This window comes from Narcine bancroftii, chromosome 8 (genome assembly GCF_036971445.1).
Source record: "Narcine bancroftii isolate sNarBan1 chromosome 8, sNarBan1.hap1, whole genome shotgun sequence".
Lineage (NCBI taxonomy): Eukaryota > Metazoa > Chordata > Chondrichthyes > Torpediniformes > Narcinidae > Narcine > Narcine bancroftii.
The window spans coordinates 137,869,616-137,889,989 of record NC_091476.1 but is presented as its reverse complement, the minus strand read 5'-3'; the positions used below and the strand labels follow the sequence as shown (position 1 = coordinate 137,889,989).

Sequence of the window (20,374 nt, the reverse complement as noted above, 5' to 3'; positions counted from 1 at the left end):
TAGCCTTACTTGTGACAAAATGTTTTCTATCTTATATAGTTTAGACTAAAATTGCTTAAAAGCTTCATTGATTTCTTGGGGTTTATAGATAGTCGCATCTGATTCTAATTTAATTGCATTTCTCTTTCTTGGAATTTGTTCTGTTTTCAACTGCTAAACAAGGACCTTATGGGGCCATTCGCCTAACTCAAAATATCTCTGCTGAGTTCTCATTATTGCTTTCTCTGTTCTATATGTCTGTAATGTATTATGTTGAAGTTTCTTTTTTATGACTCCTACATTTTTTTCTCGGAGGTCCATCTTTGCAGATCTTTTTTACTAAACATGTTATCTCTTTTTCCAATTGGTCTAGTTCTTCCATATAGTCCTTCTTAATTTTAGAAGTATAACTTATAATTTGTCCTCTTAAATATGCTTTAATCGCATCCCATAAAATAAATGTATTATTAACTGAATTAGAATTAGTCTTGAAAAATAATTGAAATTGTCTTCTAACACAATCACAAAAATCTGGCTTTAATAACATTGATTAAATCTCCTGTAAATTGATTTTTCTTTATCTAATATTATAAGTTGCATTAATAAAGGTGAACGATCTGTCAAAACTCTTGCTTTGTAATCAACTTGATTAATTCTACCTTGGAGATGTGCCAATATTAAATAAATGTAATAAATTAATAAATTCAATATTAAATATTGAATAAGAATCATGTCTATTTGAATAAAAATAATAATCTCTTTCCCTTGGGTGAATTCTTCTCCATATATCTATTAAATTCAGGTCCTTCATTAATGTCAATGTGGTTTTTACTGCCTTTGCGCTTGTTACTGCTCTAAACTGGATCTAAACAAAAATTGAAATCCCCAGCTATTAAAATATTCTGATATGCTCCTGCCAGAAAGAAAATTTCTTGTATAAATTTTTCATCATCTACATATTCAGAAAAGTCCAGAATTCTGAAAAAAATTGACAATGTACTATAACATATCTTCCTTCAGGATCAATCTTCCTTATCAAGATTGCCACTCCCCTTGCTTTTGAATTTCACCAGTCTCTTCTTAATTTCTGATGTTCTGTTTCAATTAAATGAGACTCTTGTGAAAAGGTTACACCTACATTCATATTTTTAAATGTATGTCAGGATTATTTTCCTTTTCAAAGGTCCATTTATCCCATTACATTAACACTTAAAAAGCTCAATATATTACATGTTGATATTTAATTTAGCCAAATCCAACAACATTTTCCCTTCACCTCTCACCTCACACCTCCTTGACAATTCAGGTATTTATTGTCTACCGTGTTAAAGGACATCCTTCTCGGCAATCCAAATAAGTAAAAGAGAAAATAATTTAACATAGTCAATTTATATTTATAACAACTATAATATTCAAAAAAAGAGAAAAAAATAACCCCCAACTAATGTTTAAATAATGCACATCATTATTCCTCCCCCTCCATTTTACAGTTTGCAACACCTGCCACAAATGCACATGAGTTGATGGTAGTCAGTCCATAACTCCTCTGTCACCTCCCCCTGGATGTTTACCATGTATCAATCTCACATATGCAGAAAATTAAAAATTTAAAACCGCTCTATATTAATCAAAACATTTTTAAACTCCATCTTGCTGATTAACTGGCAGTGTTTGAACAAATTCTTCTGCATGGAAATGATCCATAAAGATCTTGTTCTGTCCTGCTTTCAAGAAAATCTTCAGAATGGCAGGATGGTGCAAAACAAAAATGCCATAAAGCATGCTTCACTGTATTAAATTTTTTCCTTCTCTTCAACAATTCCAGACATATCAGGATAGAAAAATATTTTGGTTCCATGAAATTCCATTGCACCTTGTGCTGCTGGAGCCAATATTTTCTCTCTGTCTTGATAACAAAGGCATTTTATCAGTGTAGACTGTGGCTCCTGATCTGGCGGAGGCTGGGGTCTCAAAGCTCTATGTGCCCTTTCAATTTCAATGATATTTTCAAATTTATCTGGTCTCCCAGAACCTCTGGAATTCATCATTGAAAAAAATCTTAGCGGATCATCACCTTTTTTAAGATCAACAATTTTAATATTATTTCTTCCATTAAAGTTCTCTAGTAAATCAATTTTTCCCCAAAGTTGCTTCTCATCAATGGCCCATGCATCAGACTCATTTTCCATTTTCACCATTCCATCCTGTACCTCCTCCATACCAACCTCTACAGTTTTTAACTCTTTCATCTACATTGTTCAATTTACTTTGCAATTTATGTACAATAGCAAAGTATTTCTTCATCCGTTTATCTGAATTTTTCATGTCTCCTCTCATCTTCCTCAGTTCTTTTAATAAATGAGCATTTGTACAGTCTTCTTCCTATAGCATTTTAAGTTTGCTACCTTTACCTTTGGAAACTTTGATCTGCTTCGTTACTTCCTTGATCTTCTTCCTCTTCATCACTGGCCTGTAAGTCAGATTAAAAAAAAATCTCTTCTTGATTTTGGAGTAACAATTGGTATGTATTTGAGCCGGCAAAAACACTGCTGGCTCCAGCTACATCTTGGAGCTCTTCTGGTCTGTGCATGCACATCTTTCTGCACATGCGCAGTTTGGCATCTTCCTCTTCGACACCATCACCCCATAACAGATTATAAATATGTTTTTGGGAGATAAATTTGGGCAGGATTTTTAGAGTAGGTCACATACAAACACTTTAAAACCGATCTTATTTAAAATACTGGAGTTCTGCTCATGCAAAAGCTTTGGAGATTGCCCAAGGGACTTCACTAATGGATTGTTGTTTACAAAAAGGCAACAGATGAAAGAATTGGTCAGAGCTGCAGGCTGTTTGGAGTGGAACATGCTGTTCTAAGAGGGTCATGTGGTTTTGCAAGCAGAGGGAGCAAAGCAGGTTTTTTTCTCTGAGAGAGAGAGGATTCAGTTCTGCAGTTTTACAGTTCAGCAGCAGCTGGGACTGGAACAGGACAAGCTGGCAAGCTTGTTGAAAGACGGGTTGTGAGTGTTTAATTCAGCCTGGTCAAAGAAGAGAGGACTGGCTGCTTAATGTTTCACTTGAAATAAGAGAAACAAAAAGTAACTCTGTGGTGACCTGAAAGAAAAAGGTTATCAGCTGGAGAATCGTGATGGGGCAAGTTTCTTCAGCAATACACTGAAATGGCTGGTTACAAAGAATCAGTTGTGGGTGTCCAGTGAACAACAAATCTCTTTCTGAAAACTGACAATAACCCTTCTGAGCGGTAACCATTTGCCTTTCAAGCACCAAAGCCTGGTGAACTTCATAAATGTTAAATTCTGTGTACAGTATAAGAATTTCCTGCAACCAGTAAACTTAGAGGAATGAGAAGTGAGATTGGACCGTAAATCAAAGAACTTTTCTGAACATTACATACATGTGCACTTAGAATTAGAAGGGAGTTAGGTTAGTTAAGTTAATAGTAATAAATTAAAGTTTGATCCTGCTTTCATGTTTAAAGATAATGAAAAGCAACTTTTGTTTAAGTAACTATTTGTCTTGGTGAATATCTATTGCTGCTGGGTTTTGGGGTCCTCTGGGCTTTAACACCATGAAGAAGTGGCTGTAATGGTGCTGTGGAGCGTCAGACAGCCCCATAGGGGTTTGGCTTGTCCAGGGATGAGCTCTCACCTCAACTCTCGGATCCAGCGAGACAGTAGTTCTTGTTTCTTTGTCTTCTTGGTGTTCTGTCAGTGTTCACATCAGGCCAGTGACATTCTTCCCTCTTTTAGGTGACATGCTTAGATCATTGTAAAGTAATTCTGAAGCTGTTTTTAACAGTTTTGGTTAAATGTTGTTTGCTTATTTAGCACTTTTTTAACTAATTCCCAGGAGAGTCAGATTTCCACTTTCTGACTCTAATGCATCATGTGACATCCCCTCATTTATTTATTTCTAGAGTGCATACATGATATCACATACTACCCTGAGATTCATTTTCTTGTGGGCAAGGCAGAATTACCACTTATTGGTAGTGCAAAAAGCTGTACTCAAGAAAATACGTATACATGTAAACAAATAAAGAAATGTAAACAATCTGTGCAATACAGAAAGAGAAAAACAATCAATAAAGTCCTTAAATGAGTTCCTGATTGAGTTTGTTGTTGAAGAGTCTGATGGTGGAGGGGTAGCAGCTGTTCCTCAACCTTGTGGTGCAAATCTTGTGGCACCTATACCTTTTTACTGATGGCAGTAGCGAGAACAGAGCATGTGCTGGGTGATGTGGATCCTTAATAATTGCTGTTGCTCTCCAATGGCAGAATTCTCTTCAGATGTTGTCAATAATGGGGAGGGTTTTGCCTGTGATATCCCGTCGCAGCTGGTCACCACACTTTCCACCACTCATCTGTAGAAATGTATCTGGGATTCCAGTGTTATATTGCTGATGTGATTTTCTCATGATCCCTTTAGTGAGTTGGTCCCTGAAAAGATCCTTCGAGATAGTGACTCCCAAGAACTTAAATTTTCTCACCCTCTCTAGCTCTGTACCTCCAATGATCACTAGATCTTGTATCTCTGGTTTTCCCTTCCTGAAGACAATAATTTTGGTGACATTGAGTGCAAGGTTGTTGTTGGTGCACCATTATGCCAGGTTTTCAATCTCCCTCCTGTATGTTGACTTATCTGCCCCCACCTTTTTAAACAACCCCCTACCGTGGTATTGTCAGCAAATTTGTAAATAGTCTCATTGTCATACCGAGCCACAAAGAGATAGGAGCTGGCAATTTGAAGGAGGACTACAAGGAGTGTAGAAGGAATCTTAAGAAAGAAATTAGAAAGGCCAAAAAAAGGCATGAAGAGGCTTTGGCAGACAGAGTAAAAATAAATCCAAAGGGTTTCTATAAGTTCATTAAAAGTAAAAGATTAGTGAGGGATAAAATTGGACCCCTTGTAGATAGCGAGGGTAGGCTAAGTGAGAAGTCAGAGGAAATGGGGGAAATTTTGAATGATTTCTTTGCCTCGGTATTCACTAGGGAAAAAAATATTGAACCAGTTGAGGGAAAGAAAAATAGTGGGGAGGTAATGAAGCATATAAGGATAACTGAGGAGGTAGTGATGGCTATGTTGAAAAATATAAAGGTGGATAAATCTCCGGGACTGGACAAAATATTCCCAAGGACAGGGAGGCTAGTGGACAGATAATGGGGCCATTAACAGAGATATTTAGGATGTCACTGGCCATGGGGGTAGTGCCAAAGGATTGGAGGGTGGCGCATGCGGTTCCGCTGTTTAAGAAAGGGTCCAAATGTAAACCTGGGAATTATAGGCCCGTGAGTCTGACGTCTGTGGTGGGTAAGTTGATGGAAAGTGTTCTGAGGGATGGTATTTACAAATATTTGGAGGTACAGGGATTGATAGGGAGTAATCAGCATGGTTTTGTCAGGGGTAGATCATGTTTGACAAACCTGATTGAGTTTTTCGAGGGGGTTACAAAAAAGGTTGATGAAGGGAAAGCTGTGGATGTTGTCTATTTAGACTTTAGTAAAGCTTTTGACAAAGTTCCCCACAGGAGGATAGGAAAAAAGGTGAAGGCATTAGGTATAAATGAGGAGGTAGTGAAATGGATTCATCAATGGTTGGATGGGAGGTGTCAGAGAGTAGTGGTAGAAAATTGTTTGTCCAATTGGAGGCCGGTGACTAGTGGAGTTCCTCAGGGATCGGTCCTCAGTCCACTATTGTTTGTATATATATATATATATTAACGATCTGGAAGCAGGGGTGGAGAATTGGATAAGCAAGTTTGCGGATGATACAAAGATTGGTGGTGTTGTGGACAGTAAGGAAGATTACCGTAGATTAAAAGGTGATTTAGGAAGGCTGGAGGTGTGGGCTGAGAAATGGCTGATGGAATTTAATACAGATAAGTGTGAGGTGTTACATTTTGGAAAGGCAAATCTAAATAGGTCATATGCATTAAATGGTAGGCTATTGAGATGTGCGGAGCAACAAAGGGATTTAGGAGTTGTGGTAAATAGTACCCTCAAGGCTGATACTCAGGTAGATGGTGTGGTGAAGAAGGCATTTGGAATGTTGGCCTTCATAAATCGGAGTATTGAATTCAAGAGTAGGGAGGTTATGATGAAATTGTACAAGGCATTGGTGAGGCCAAATTTGGAGTACTGTGTACGGTTTTGGTCACCAAATTATAGGAAAGATATAAACAAAATAGAGAGAGTGCAGAGAAGGTTCACGAGAATGTTAGCAGGATTTCAAGGTTTGAGTTACAGGGAAAGGTTGTGCAGACTGGGGCTTTTTTCTCTGGAGCGTAGAAGATTGAGAGGGGACTTGATAGAGGTGTTTAAGATTTTAAAAGGGACAGACAGAGTAAACGTGGATAGACTTTTTCAATTAAGAGTGGGGGAGATTCAAACGAGAGGACATGGTTTAAGATTGAAGAGGGAAAATTATAAGGGGAACATGAGGGGAAATTTCTTTACGCAAAGGGTGGTAGGGATGTGGAATGAGCTTCCGACAGACATGGTCGAGGCGGGATCATTGGTTACATTTAAGGAAAGACTGGATAGTTACATGGATAGGAGAGGACTGGAGGGGTATTGCCCGGGTGCTGGTCAGTGGGACTAGGAGGATGGGGATTTGTTACGGCATGGACTAGTAGGACCGAACTGGCCTGTTCTGTGCTGTACGTGGTTACATGGTTATATGGTTATAGGTGTATCGCGAAGAGAGCTGATGGCTAAGAATGCAGCCCTGTCTTTGGTGCTCCGGTACTGATGGAGATATTCTTACCCATCCTCATTGATTTTGGACTGGAGGTGAGGAAGTCCAGGATCCAATTAATAAAGGTGTGATGAATCCAAGGTCCTGTACTTTGCTAATCAGTTTTAAGGGGATGATGTTTTTGAAAAGGATACTTGTCTGATATTTTAAACTCCTTCTAAGGAGACAATTGTAGAATCTAGCAGTTAGGGCAATGCTATTACAGAGCCAGCGACTCAGGTTCAAATCCAGTGCTGTCTTTGAGGACTTTGCATGTTCTTCTTTTAACCTGTGTGGGTTTTCTTAGGTACCCTCCAAAAAAGCATACGTTTGGTCGGTAAATTGGGTGTAATTGGGAGATAAAGGTTTCATGGACTGGAAGGCCTTTTCAGTGCTGTGTTGTTAAAATTAAGCATTAAAAAAAGTATCTTATAACTCAGAGGAGACTATTTGTCCCTGAGATAGTTCTCTGAAACCTGAATTAGTCCCATTTGTAGGAAATGTAAAACAAATTCCCAGCTCTTCCTCCATAGCCCAAAAAACAATGTTGACTTTGGATGCATATTCTTCAAGAGTTACTGTCAAATCTACTTTCACCTTCCTTCAGGCAATGTATTCCAGATGATTACAACTAACTGATTAAAAGAGTTTCTCACTTCTGATCACCACAAATGATCTTTACTGCCAACTATTTTTTCCCTGTCAAGGCCTCATAATTTCAATCCTTATTGATAAAGAAGGGATGGCGAGAGGAAAGTCTTTTCATTTTTTTTGAGTATTTTATATTTGATTTTATCAACAATCAAGACCAAATTATCATCACAGATAAGTAATTAAATGCAAATCATTAATATGTTCCAAATATGACCCCTATCCTCCCCTCCCTCAAACAAAACCTCTAATGAAGAATAAAAAAGTGAAAAAGAAAAAAATGTAAAAGAAAGAGAAGGAAACAGGAGAAAGGAAAAAAAGAGAAGAAAAAGAAGAGAGAAAAATAATAAATGAAAAAGAGAAAGTGCGATCTAGATCTGATATCCAATTAAACAAAGAGGGCCAATTATTTTTATCTAAATTTCAATAAAAAGAAGAAAAATAAATAGAATAAGTATCTTATTTATTGTATTCAACCTTACATTTTGTATGTAAGGTTCCCATACCTGCAACAACATGTTGTATTTATTCCTTAAGTTGTAAGTAATTTTCTCCAGTGGAACACAACCATGTATTTCAGTTTTCCAATGGGCTACTTCCATGAGAGAATCAGACTTGCAGGTAACTGCAATACATTTCCTGCCCGCTGCCGATGCAATTTTAAGAAACTCTAATCGATATTTGAACCACCTCATTTTAGGTCTTATGTCCATAATAATTCCTAAAAGAAACAATTCCTGACTTAGAGGCAGTTGTTTCCCAATAATTAAATTTAATAAAGCTCTTATGTTTGCCCAAAAGGCAAACATAGATTTTTTTTTGATCTATGTAACTCCCGTTTAGGAGTACCCAATTGGATTAAAGAATACATAACTGATATGAACTTCTTTGCGGTCCCCTTTCAAATTAGAATCTCCATTTTACTACATTTTGGTAATGTCATAGTCAGACCTAATTCTTCTCTAAGAAAAGCTCTTAATTGAAAGTAACAAAAAATTGTACTGTTATAAATATTGTATTTATTTTTTTAATTGTTCAAATGACATTAATTCCCCTGTACATAACAATCTTCTACATATCTGATCTCTTTATGAACCATGTATTTAGAATTAAAGTATGCATAGTTAGAGGATTTAGTCTATTCTGAATCAATGGCATTTTTGGAGTAATTTATTTTCTTGTACCAATTAAACTATTCATTTTATACCAGATACTTAAAATATGTTTTATTATTGGCATTTCTTTTCCAGCTATAATAAAATTAACAGCCCATTTATATATAAAATCCTCTGCCACTCTTTCCCCGACTTTGGGCAGTTCAGTTTCTACTCATGAAGGCTTGTCTCTTCCGTCAAAAAGGGAAGTGACAAATTTCATCTGTGCCGCCCAATAAAAATATTTAAAGTTATGAAGTTGTAATCCTCCCTTATCGTTTGCCAAGTTAATTTTTCCATGGAGGTTCTAGCTAACTTACTTTTCCATGAAAATTTCCTAATTAGTTTATTCAAATTTTGAAAGAGTTTCTGTGGTAGCGGTGTTGGGAGAATCTGAAAGAGGTACTGTATACATGGGAATATATTCACTTTAATAAAATTCACTCAGGAAAGCCTTTTCATTAAGTGTGATTGTGATCTAAAACTCTGCCTGCAGGACTGATGGGAGAAGTCGATGGAACTTTCAAATGGAGTTGGTTAGGCATTACACAGAAAATAATTCATAGGAAAAGAGAGGTAAAGTGGAACTGACTAGGTTGCTACACAAGGAGCTGACATAGACTTGATGGGCTAAATGGTCTCCTTCCATGTGAAAGCAATTCAATAATTACATGGTTAAACTCCCCTTAACTTTGAGGTGGAGGTAAGTGCAGGACAGGGTACCGCAAATCTTTCTGCAGCTTTCAGCTCTACTGAAGAGCAGTGGGCAGGTCATCTCTTGATGCAATTTCCATTCTGCTTCAGGCTTAAAAAGGAATTTCCATCCAGAGATTTCACCATTGGGGTCTGTGCAACCAAATTCTGTCGGCAGAATACGCTACTTCTGAGCAAGAATAATTTTTTTAAAGCTTTTGTATCTTAATGCTGCTAACTGTTGAAAACGTTAATGTCATCCATAAGGTTGAACTATGACTGACCAAAGGAGCTTTGAATAAAGGATTTGTTTATGGATAATTATTTATTGCACAAAAAAGATAATGAATGTTTTTGAGATAAGCCATGTCCAACTGCTACATAAAGATCCCACTGTAGTTAATATTTAAAATCAATAAAAATGATAAGTGCTGGTGTGGGAACAATAGTAATCTGTAGGTAAAATAAAATCATAAATAATAGAAACTTTGAAGAGAATTTTACTGATAAACTAAAGTAATGATTAGGAATAAAGCAAAATAAATTCACAGTGTATTAGTTAATTTATTACTAGAGTTCATAGAGAAATAAAAAGTACAAAAACTTTCTAAAGTTCCAAAGAATGCAATGAAAAAAAATCAGAAATGGAACCTCTGTGTGACCACACCAGGTGTCTATCTGTTGCAAAGGATTGCTGTAAACCCCAGCAGGTCTGACAGCATCCAAGGTCAGTTCATACTTCAGGGCTAAACCTTCAAAACAAGTCTATCCATTGAAAACAGCAGACACATCTCTGTGACTATGAGATCTGACAATTTGCATCCTTCCCTTTCTGAATAGGAGACGCTGAGTGATATTTCTTGAATAAAAGAGTGTATGCATATTCAGTGTCCCGATGTCAGCATCTTGAACCAAATTTGATTGGTAATTAATGAACAAAAGCATTAATTTCTTGAAACTCATTAGAAGGAGGTGGAAGGCCTATAGCATTGATCACACAATAATAAGTTCAATAAAGTCCAAAAATCAACGAAAATGTAGATTAACAAAAAATTTTCTCAGACCCTGAATGTACAGATCAGGCACAGGGTTACAACACACAGGGATTCAATACTTTCACTGTTCATTTGATCCCAACTTTATTGTAACTGTTACTCCAAGGCTGCAGCAAACTGCAGAGGGTTAAGAACATAAGAAATAGGAGCAGAAGTAGGCCTGTCAAGCCTACTCTGCTATTCAATGAGATCATGGATGATCTGATGATAGCCTTATCTCCACTTACCTGCCATACCCCATATCTCTTAATTCCCTTACTATGTCAAAAAACACTATCCAACTTTGTCTTAAATATATTAACTGAGGTCACCTTCAATGGGCAGTGAATTCTTTAGATTCACCACCCTCTGGGAAAAGCATTTCCTCCTCATCTCCATCCTAAATTTACTACCCTGAATCTTGAGGCTTGTCCCCTCATTCTAGTCTCCCCTACCAATGGAAACAACTTATCTACCTCTATCTTATCTATGGCTTTCATAATTTTATATGTTTTATATAATTCTATAAGATTCTCTTTCATTCTTCTAAATTCTAGACGACTCAATATCTCCTCATAGGCTAACCCTTTTATCCCTGGAATCAATCGGGTGAACCTTTTTAGCCCCACCTCCAAAGCCAGTTATGACTCAGGGCATCACATGTACTCCACTTCCATCCCCAGCACTCCATTCCATCAACCACATCTATACCTCCTGCTGTCCTATAAAAGCAGCAAACACATTAAAAGACTCATCACACACTAGCCTTCACCTTCCTCCCATTGGGAAGAAGATTAAAGAGTATGAGATTAAGCACCAGCAGATTCAAGGACAGTTTCTTTCCTGCCATTATCAGTACCTGAAAGAACCTCACAATGGTAAAATTATTTTGCCTTTGCTCTGTACCAGCAGACCTCTCTATAACTATGCACTTCAGTACTGTCTTGCAGTATTTTGTGTGAGATGTCCAGCTGGACTGTTAACAGAACAATCTTTATCAAAGGACTTTCTTTTTCTGCATTTCCAGCTTCTTCTGACCAGTCGCAACAGCGACCTTATTTGGGTGTTCGTGTGAAAGATCCTGTAAAGGAACTGCTTAAAAGGAAGAGAAAGAACGTTGAGAACACTAATACATCTTCAAGCAACGCAGTAAGTACCTTCTGTGATTATTGCACAGATTGGTGAATAAGGTCAGTAAGCTTGTGTATAACATTTAACAGTGATAACACAGGTGAATATAAGAAAAGAGGTGTTGACTTTGCAGAGGAGGTTCATTAGGATGAATTCGGGAATGAATACAGACTCGGCCTGTATTCGTTGGAATTTAGGGGAATGAAGGGGGATATCACTGAAATATTTTGAATGTTGAAGGTCATGGACAGAGTAGATGTAGATGTGGTGGGAGAGTCTAGGGCAAGAGGGCACAACTTCAGGAATGAAGGGTGTCCACTTGGAACAGAGATGCGGAGGAATTTCTTCAGCCAGAGGGTGATCAATCTGTAGAATTCGTTACCACAAATGGTTATTGGGTGTATTAAGACAGAGATTGATAGGTTCTTGATTAGCCAGAGCATAAAAGGCAGTGGGGTTGAGTGGGAAAATGGATCAGCTCATGATTGAATGGTGGGACATGCTCGATGGAGTGAATAACCTATTTCTGCACCTATGTCTTAAGGTCTTATGAGATTAGCAATCTTCACTCTGTTTATTTTGGCTCACGTTTATTATGTTCCCCTTTCAGTGCCCATTTAGTATCCTTAACACATGTTGCTGAATGGGTTTATCAGGTGCATGGTGTCCAACCATGATGATCATATGAAATCTCGTTAATGATATTGCATCACTTGACAGCTGGGACCATCCATATCATTTGGAGGTAGATGACAATAGCCCTAGGTACAGACTGGCCTTTCCACTGTGTGATTCATGTCTCCTGCACCTTATAACCCATGAGAAATGTCTGCAGTGCACTGAATGTTGGAAAGCAAATTGTGCACCACTGGACTCGACCCTGTGATGTAATCATCACCAGACAATCTGTCCAGCTGGTGTTGGTTGCCGGGTTCATTACTGGGGATGAGAACCCACTCTCATTTTCTTCAGAAAGAATTCCACACTCCTTTATGGCTGCTTGTCAGCTCTTCGGTTGTTGACTGAAGCAGCCCACCTTCCTTGAGCACGGCCATCTCCCAGTGACTCAAATCCTTGGTGGGAAAGTAATGCTCGAGCACAGAATAGTAGTGTGGTACAGAAGGAAATCATTGACCTGCCAGTTTATGCCAGCTCTCAGTGGACCAATCTCCTCAACCCCATGCTCTACATCTACCATTCTCAATCTTTTTTAAGCTATGGCAACCCCCACCCCCACCCAACCCAGGACTCTGCCTATGTTATGTAAGGTTGAAAGAAATCAAGTCTTTTACTTAAATGTACTGTGGTCCACAGGCATCTGACATGGCCCCGTTGAGAAAGGCTGCAAAATTATCTCCTGTCTACTGCCTTTCCAACTGCCTGGTAAAAGCATCGATTGATCTGGTTTCTGCCACACTTATATGCAATGAGTTCCAGATCAGAACTATCATTTGGGTAAAAGCTTTTCCTCACCTTGTACTTTGCTTCACATTTGTGTCCCAGCATCTTCATCCCCTATCCCTTGGAGCACCCACATCAGATACAAGGACAGTTTCTTTCCTGCCTTCATCAAGACGACTGAATGAACCTCACAATGATAAAATGATGTTGCCTTTGCTTTGTACCAACTGATCTCTCTTTCTCTTACTCTATATCTTAATTGTTATACTATGTTTGAAATGTATAGCTGGTCTGCTCACAAGACAAATGTTGACACTGCATCTTGCTTCATGTGATAATAAATTTGAACTTGAGCTCGAATCAATGGGAGCAACTTCTCTCCATGTACTCGCAATCTCAATCTCTGCTGTCAGTTCCCTTCTCAATTTTCAGCCATTTAAAGAAAACAATCCCAGCTTCTCCAATATAACCTCACAGCTGAAATTCCTCTCCATAGAATTATTCTAGTCAAACTCTTCTGCACCCTCTCAGAACCATATCTTCCAAAAGCATCACCAGATTTAGACAAAATCTAAGATTCCTTTAATGGCATGTAATAGTACAGAACATAAAATATTACATGAAATTGCCTTCTGCCTGCTGTAAGACAGACAAAAACAGATATTGGAGTCACCCTTAACAGTAATAGAGAAAGAGAATCAGAATCAGGATTTATTGTCATGAACAATATCACAGAGCAAACATTTATATTATAAGCATCTTACAACATTACTATAAAAAATAAAATAAAATAAAAATAACAATAATAGAGCTTGAAAGTAAGGCAGTGTCTTTGGTCCATTGATTTTTCAGGAATCTGATAGCAGCAGGGAAGAAACTGTTCTTGTGTCACTGAGTGCTGGGTGGTGGGGGTCTTTGAGGAGAGAGGCTGCTTTTTTTAAGACACCGCCTCATGTAGATGTCCTTGATGAAGTGAAATCTGGTGCCTAAGACGTCTCAGGCCGAGTTAACAACTCTCTGGAGTTTATTCTTTTCCTGAGTGTTGACATCTCCATACCAGGCAGTGATGCAACCAGCCAGAATGCTCTCCACGGTACACCTGTAGAATTTTACAAGAGTCTTTGATGACATACCAAATTTTTTCAAACACCTCACAAAGTATAGCCGCTGGCGAGCCTTCTTTGTGATTGCATCCAGTTTGGAGGCAATGTGGAAGCAAGAGAGTCCATTCAGAGACACAACAACCTCTGACACTGTGGCACAGTCCCAACATTCCAACTGATTAAACATGCCAAAAGTAGCAGATGGGTTGGGTTACATAACATTGCAGCTTTATTTCACACACAGTTTTATATTCGTAAAAAATGACAATGTCATCTGTCTCTTCAATTCTCAGCTAAACCACTAGATGGAGCATCTGGCTCTGCTGAAATGGCTTTTGTTGAGGGGAATGAGCTCTCCCATTTTGATTCCATTGGCAACTTTTGGACCTAGGGCCATTACTTAGCCCTTTTCACACTGCCAACCCTCCAAGAAAGCAGAAAAACATACTGGGCAAGCTGCACTTGGGAGCCCTTCCCACTGTACCATGATTTACCGGGTTAATTGGCAACCTAGCATTTTAAGGAGGGGGGGGTCCCACCTCCAACAGTAACAATGCGAGCACACGTTGTGCTTTCACACCACCAAAAGGCAATTAGTGAGTTAATTCTGTCAGGCTCTGATACTTGCCTTCACCAAGTATCAGAGCCTGGTTGAATTTAACTCACCCGACCAGGTTGGAATGTTTCACACCGCATGATTACCGGGAACAGACTCCTTGAATTAGCCAGTAACCCACACAGAATTGGCAGTGTGAAAGGAGCTAAGAGGATAGTAATGTTCTGAAGTTTCCAGCCAATCTTTGTAGCATTTAAAGGCCAAGTCTCATCGATAAAAAAGCACTTAGGTCTCAAGAACAAAAGCGTCATAGAATCAGTGCTAAGAGGGATTATACAGTATTACATATATTAAGAAATGCATTACTGACACGACTGCAGTGGGGTTGGGGTGGGAGGGCGGGGGGGTGGGGGGAAATGGTATAAACTTCCATCCTTCCCACAGCTGAGGAATCCAGTTGAGGGCTCAACCTTCTGCATGTGCTCCCACAACAGTGAAACAGTTAAAGTGGCTCCGTGTGGAATGAGAATCCAAGACGAGTTGCAATGGGTGCCTTTGAGGGCTGGTGGTGGGTGAGCTGGGCAGGCACTCTTGTCAGCACGGTGACCATCATCCATTGCCTGGAACAGGCAGACAGTGCTCTGTACAGCCCTCATTGCCTCCTGTTGGCCATATTGGAAGCTGCTGTCTCTCTTTTTAAAACTGCAGCTCTTCCCAGCCCAAAGATTCTATGGCAACAAATCCAATGACCGATTTGGTAGCACCATCACTGATTAAGCTGGGAGGGCACTGAAAGAACTTGGTTGCAACCCCATGTCTTCATTGAGCACCTTGGCTCTCTCTTCCCTGCAATTGCGTGGATCTCCCAGTGGCCATCCACTTCAATTTGCCACTCCATTCCCTTGCTGGCATGTCTGTCCATGGTCTCGTTCACTGCCAGACTGAGGCTACCTGCAATTTGTCAGAACAACAGTTCATCTTCCACGGGCACCTTCCAACCAGATGGCTTTTGTTAGACTCTGCCCCCACCACTAATCTTTCCCTATAACTTATTTCCTCTGTCTTTGTGTCTCTCTCTCTTCCCTTTTCCCTCTGTCCTTTCACAGAGCTAAAAGCTACTCCTCTCCCCAATCAATTCTCACCTTTCCTCTCTCATGACCTCTTATAATATCCAATTAACACCTTTCGTCTGTGGGTCTGGACCCCTCCCCCTCCCATACTTTCTTTTTCCCTAGCCTTTTAACACAGACATCTTATTTTGCTCAAACCTTACCTCCTATGGACGTTGTGATACCTGTTGGAGTTCCTCCAGCACTTCTGTGTTTTTACTCATTCACAACATCTGCAGACTTTCGTGTTTTACTGCCATCCTATGTCTGACAACCTGAAGGATAAATCAATGATCTCTCCTCACTTAACTACCAACAGCAGATGTCTATGTCCTTGCTAACATTGGTGGTAGTGTCCAGAATATACTCCTCGTAGATCAAGTTCCCCACAATCAATATCTAGTAACGCACTATTGATCAAAACTTCAACTGAACTGGCCACATAAATATCATGGGTTTAGTGGCTGGGTTACCTGTGGCATGACTTAACTTCTGAAACCCCAAGGACAGTACACAATCCACAATGAATCTGTCAAGAATACTCTCCACTTGTCTTGATGAGTACAGCTCCCACAACTTTCAAGATTGACATCATCCAGGACAAAGCACCCATTCAACCTTCCTCTGACAAGCTACAGTGCATAGGGGAGTTACTCACCCAGGCTTCTCCCACAGCAGCTTTAAAAACCACAAACTCTACCATCAAAAAGGACAAGGGCATCAGGCAAACTGGAAGACGATCACCTGCAAGTGCTCCAAATGACGCATTTGAAAATACACCTTTCTTCATTCATAGTCACTGCGTCTAAATCCTGAATTCCCTTCCCATAACTGATGTGAAAGAATTCTCATCAGTAGAGTGCCAGATTTCAAGAAGGCAATTCCCCACCACTGTCTCATGACAATTCAGATGAACAAATGGGTGGAATGGTTAGTGTAGTGGTTAGTGCAACTAACTGGTTCAAATCCGGTGCTGTCTGTAAGGAGTTTGTATATTCTCCTCGTGTCTACATGGATTTTCTCTGGACATTCTGGTTTCCTCACAACTTTCAAAAGTTGTATGTGGGTTGTAGGTTAATTGGGATATTAGGGCAGCTAGCCTCATGAGCTAGAAGGGCCTGTTAGCATGTTTTATGTCTAAATTAAAATAGAAATTAATAAATGGTAGCATTTTGTAAGCAATGACCAGATCCTGAAAATGACAACATTCACTGGGAGCATCGCTTCGATAATGTTTAAAAATTATTGAGGATCCCTACCATCCATCACACAGTATCTTTGAACCACTAGCATCAGGAAGAAGGCACAACAGCATTAAAATCAGAACTGCCAAGCTAGGCAATAGCTTCTTCCTGCAGGCTGTAAGATTGATGAATGGAATCCTGTAAACTTGGCTCTCTTATTAATGAAATGGAGTATATTACTCCAGAATATTTATACATATTTACTTCATATTATATTTTTATGTTTGTTTATGATTATTATGGGCTGTGTGAGAAATGTTATTATGCATGCATTTGTGTGTGCCACAGTCTGGAGAAACGCTGTCTTGTCTGGTTGTATATGTACAGTCAGGTGTCAATAAACTTAAACTTGAATGACCTGACTTACAAAAATGTCACTTTATGCAAATACTCTCATACACTTTGTAGGCATTTTTCAAGCTAGTCGTGATAATAATACAATTCTCCTTGGGATTTATAAATGTTGGGATACAGAAAAAAATCTTTAATTTGATTATGGGTAGGGTTAGGGTGAATGAAATGGAAAAAAAATGGCAAGTGTACATGGAATGATATGATACAGAAAGTGACAAGAAGGGGGCATTTCTGTCTTTTGGAGAAATCGGCTTACAGGCAGTTCTGAGGAATGAGACCCTTACAGAACATGAGGCTGTACACAAATGTGCCAAATTGCTCAGAATTTCTTATAATCATAGACAAACTTAAATACTAATGTGTTATGAGAAACAAGGAAAGGAAGGAAACTTAGACAGTAGGTCACATGGTAGAGCCCCAAATTAAGGCAAGAGAAATGTTGGCATTTATTGTAAAGGGAAGAAATATTAACATGGGATATTTTGTGCATAAGCTGTGGCCTCATCTCGGATACTGACTATTGTTTTGGCCTCCTTAGTAAAGGAGGGGTATACTGTCAAATGAAGCAGCTCAGAGGTGGTTCAGTAGGTTAACTAAAAGAATGAAGGGCATGTCGTATTAGGTAAGGTTGTGAATTTTGATCTCATTGCATTTGTTTAAAAGAATAAGAGATGTTATGACTGCAATGTTTAAGATTTTGGATGGATGCTGAAGTGAAATGTACTCCATGGAAGAGGGGGGCATCATTCCAGAATAAGGAATTACTTATTTCTTCTCAGACAGCTGTGGACTGTTGGCATCCTCGACCTCAGAAGCAGTGTAGACAGAGTTACAAAATGTATCCAATGGTGAGCTGTTGGGGTTTAGGAGTCAAGAAATAAGCAAAAAAGAGGAGCTGGGGTCCAGAAAACAAAATGGCTTTTCTGAATGGCAGAAAGGTCCAAATGGCCAAGTTCTGCTCCCATTCCTTGTGATCTTATAAATTAATTTAATGACAATTTAGTGATGGCTCCAAGTGCAGATATCAAGTAGTTCATTGGCCTGTGGTAGAAGGAAGGAAAATTCTGGTTGCCATGTTCATTAATCATGAGCTTGCAATGTGATCACTCAGTCAATGGTGCATTGGCAGTCTGCACCTGAAACCCACCCAGTGGCAAACAGTAAACAAGGCCAACAATTAATTTTCTGCTCTTTAGATGTCAATTTTTTTTTCCAAAATTAAACATTATTCATAATAAATTTGCAAAGATAAACCATTCAAAGTCATTTTACGTCTTTAGCATCACAGCCATACATTTCCATCATCAATGTACATTGTTACATTTATTCTCTGAATCATTTCCACAACTGTGGCACCTTGTTGTTATTTCCCCCTCAGCTGATTGAGGGACTTTTCCCTTGGTGTCAGGCCATCAGTGCCCAGTAACGGGAGGACTCGAGACTGTAATCCTTCCCTCAGCACATACTCCTGCAGCCTGCAATGTGCCAGTCAGCCGCATTCTCTCACCAGCTTCTCAGTGTTCCGAGAGACCGTCAAGTTGCATCAAGTAAACCCACCCACTGAGCGATTGTGGAATGAGGTTTTTGAGTTCATAAAATGTTACGGTAGAGAGTATTTCACTGAGGTATTTTGAGCAGAGGCAGTGAGTATCAAGGATGCTTTAAGATATAATTTCAGTTACAAAACCACAAGGTGTGTCTGCTGGAATGCAAATAAAAAAAAATTCATCCTTGTCACTGGCTGGCTATGGAATGCAAAAGCTTAAATATTTCTATCAAGGGCAGCATTAAAATACAGAACAGATAAATATTCCCAAGAACTTTCCTGGCCCTATTTAGACATACACAGTGGAGTTGTCTATGTTATTTCAACCATATGTAATGTGGAGACATTGGCCACACGCCCTCTGAATTTGTTTACCATGCATTAGTGAAAAGTAAATATAGGTTTCCTCTAAAATGTCAAATTAGAGGTGGAAAAATTCCAGAAGGTGGACAATGGTTGGATTATGGGGAAAAAGGGGCAGGGCTTCAATGCTTTCAGTTATATCAATTACTTAAATCACCTGGGGTTTGTTTAAACTATGGTGTGGAATTTCCCAAGAAATTCCCCCCAAAGCCATCAAGAAAACAAAAAAAGGTGAAGTCACAGTGAAAAGCACAAAGAAAATCTGCAGATGCCGTGATTATAGTAAACACACAAAAGTGCTGGAGAAGCTCTGGTTGCGACATTGGTTATATATCTTTACCTCCTATGAATGCTGAGTTTTTCCAGCACTTCTGGGTATTCAGTAAAGTCATAGAGTTTTTTGGTCCTAATTGAAGTTTTAATTCTTGCAGTGTACTGGAATTCACTGTCCATTGTTTAGATGGTTGACTCCTCCCCTGGCTCCACCCTCACCTTCCCCCTGGTTTTCCTGCCTTACCTCAGATTCACCTGAGGACTATTGTCTCTACTGACCATTGATTGTAAGCTATTAAAAGTATGTTTGTACTCCTCACTTGTCTCTGAGCGCAATCAGTCGCGTTACAACTCTTTTATTAAATGGTCATTCCTTGAGTGATTTGGCAGGGGAAAGGGGGAGTCATGAATTGATGGCGTATGGAGGCTAATTTTTATCTGGGCAGCTATATCCCTCACTTTGTTTTAGGGAAGAATATATCTCACTGACAGAGCTTTCAATGGTATAACATTTCTAGTATGAGAAAAGATGCTAAGATATGTGGCTAGAGTATAATGGTACTTGTTAAAGGAATAGGGATTGAGAAAGGCAACTAACAAAAGTAAGGTTTAAAATGGATCAAGAAATCATTTCCATTGCTCATATGATTCAGGGCACAAATCAAAATGAAGAGAGAAAATACCAGAGATGATTAAATGGATTAAGATTGGATGTGCTGCGGAAACCATGCAGGATTGGAACCTCAGCTCAAGTTCATGTCGGACTTCAATCTCGGGCAGTAGCCAGGGAGTGGGATGGAATCAGTGACAATAGAATGAAGTTTGTCTCAAAAACCATTCAGCAGAATGTTTTCAGTCCAGCTCAAACTGAATATATTCAAGACTGAAATCTAGTAATAGAGTGGAAGGGTCAAGGGGAGTGATAGCAAGATAGAAGTGGATATTGACACTGGGGACCTGGAGCTCACAGAATTGATAATATTGCACATCCAACTCCAGATTTACATTGCCAGATTTAGACCTGGA

At 39.1% G+C, this 20,374-nt stretch overlaps 1 protein-coding gene across 1 annotated transcript in view; it reads left to right on the top strand.

The window, feature by feature from the left end:
- LOC138741232 (NF-kappa-B inhibitor delta-like) overlaps positions 1-20,374 on the top strand; it is a 127,868-nt gene that overhangs the window by 50,036 nt on the left and 57,458 nt on the right. The window contains exon 2 of the mRNA XM_069894988.1: positions 11,296-11,417. Coding sequence (XP_069751089.1) covers positions 11,296-11,417 — 122 coding nt within the window. The remainder of the gene's footprint in view (positions 1-11,295; positions 11,418-20,374) is intronic.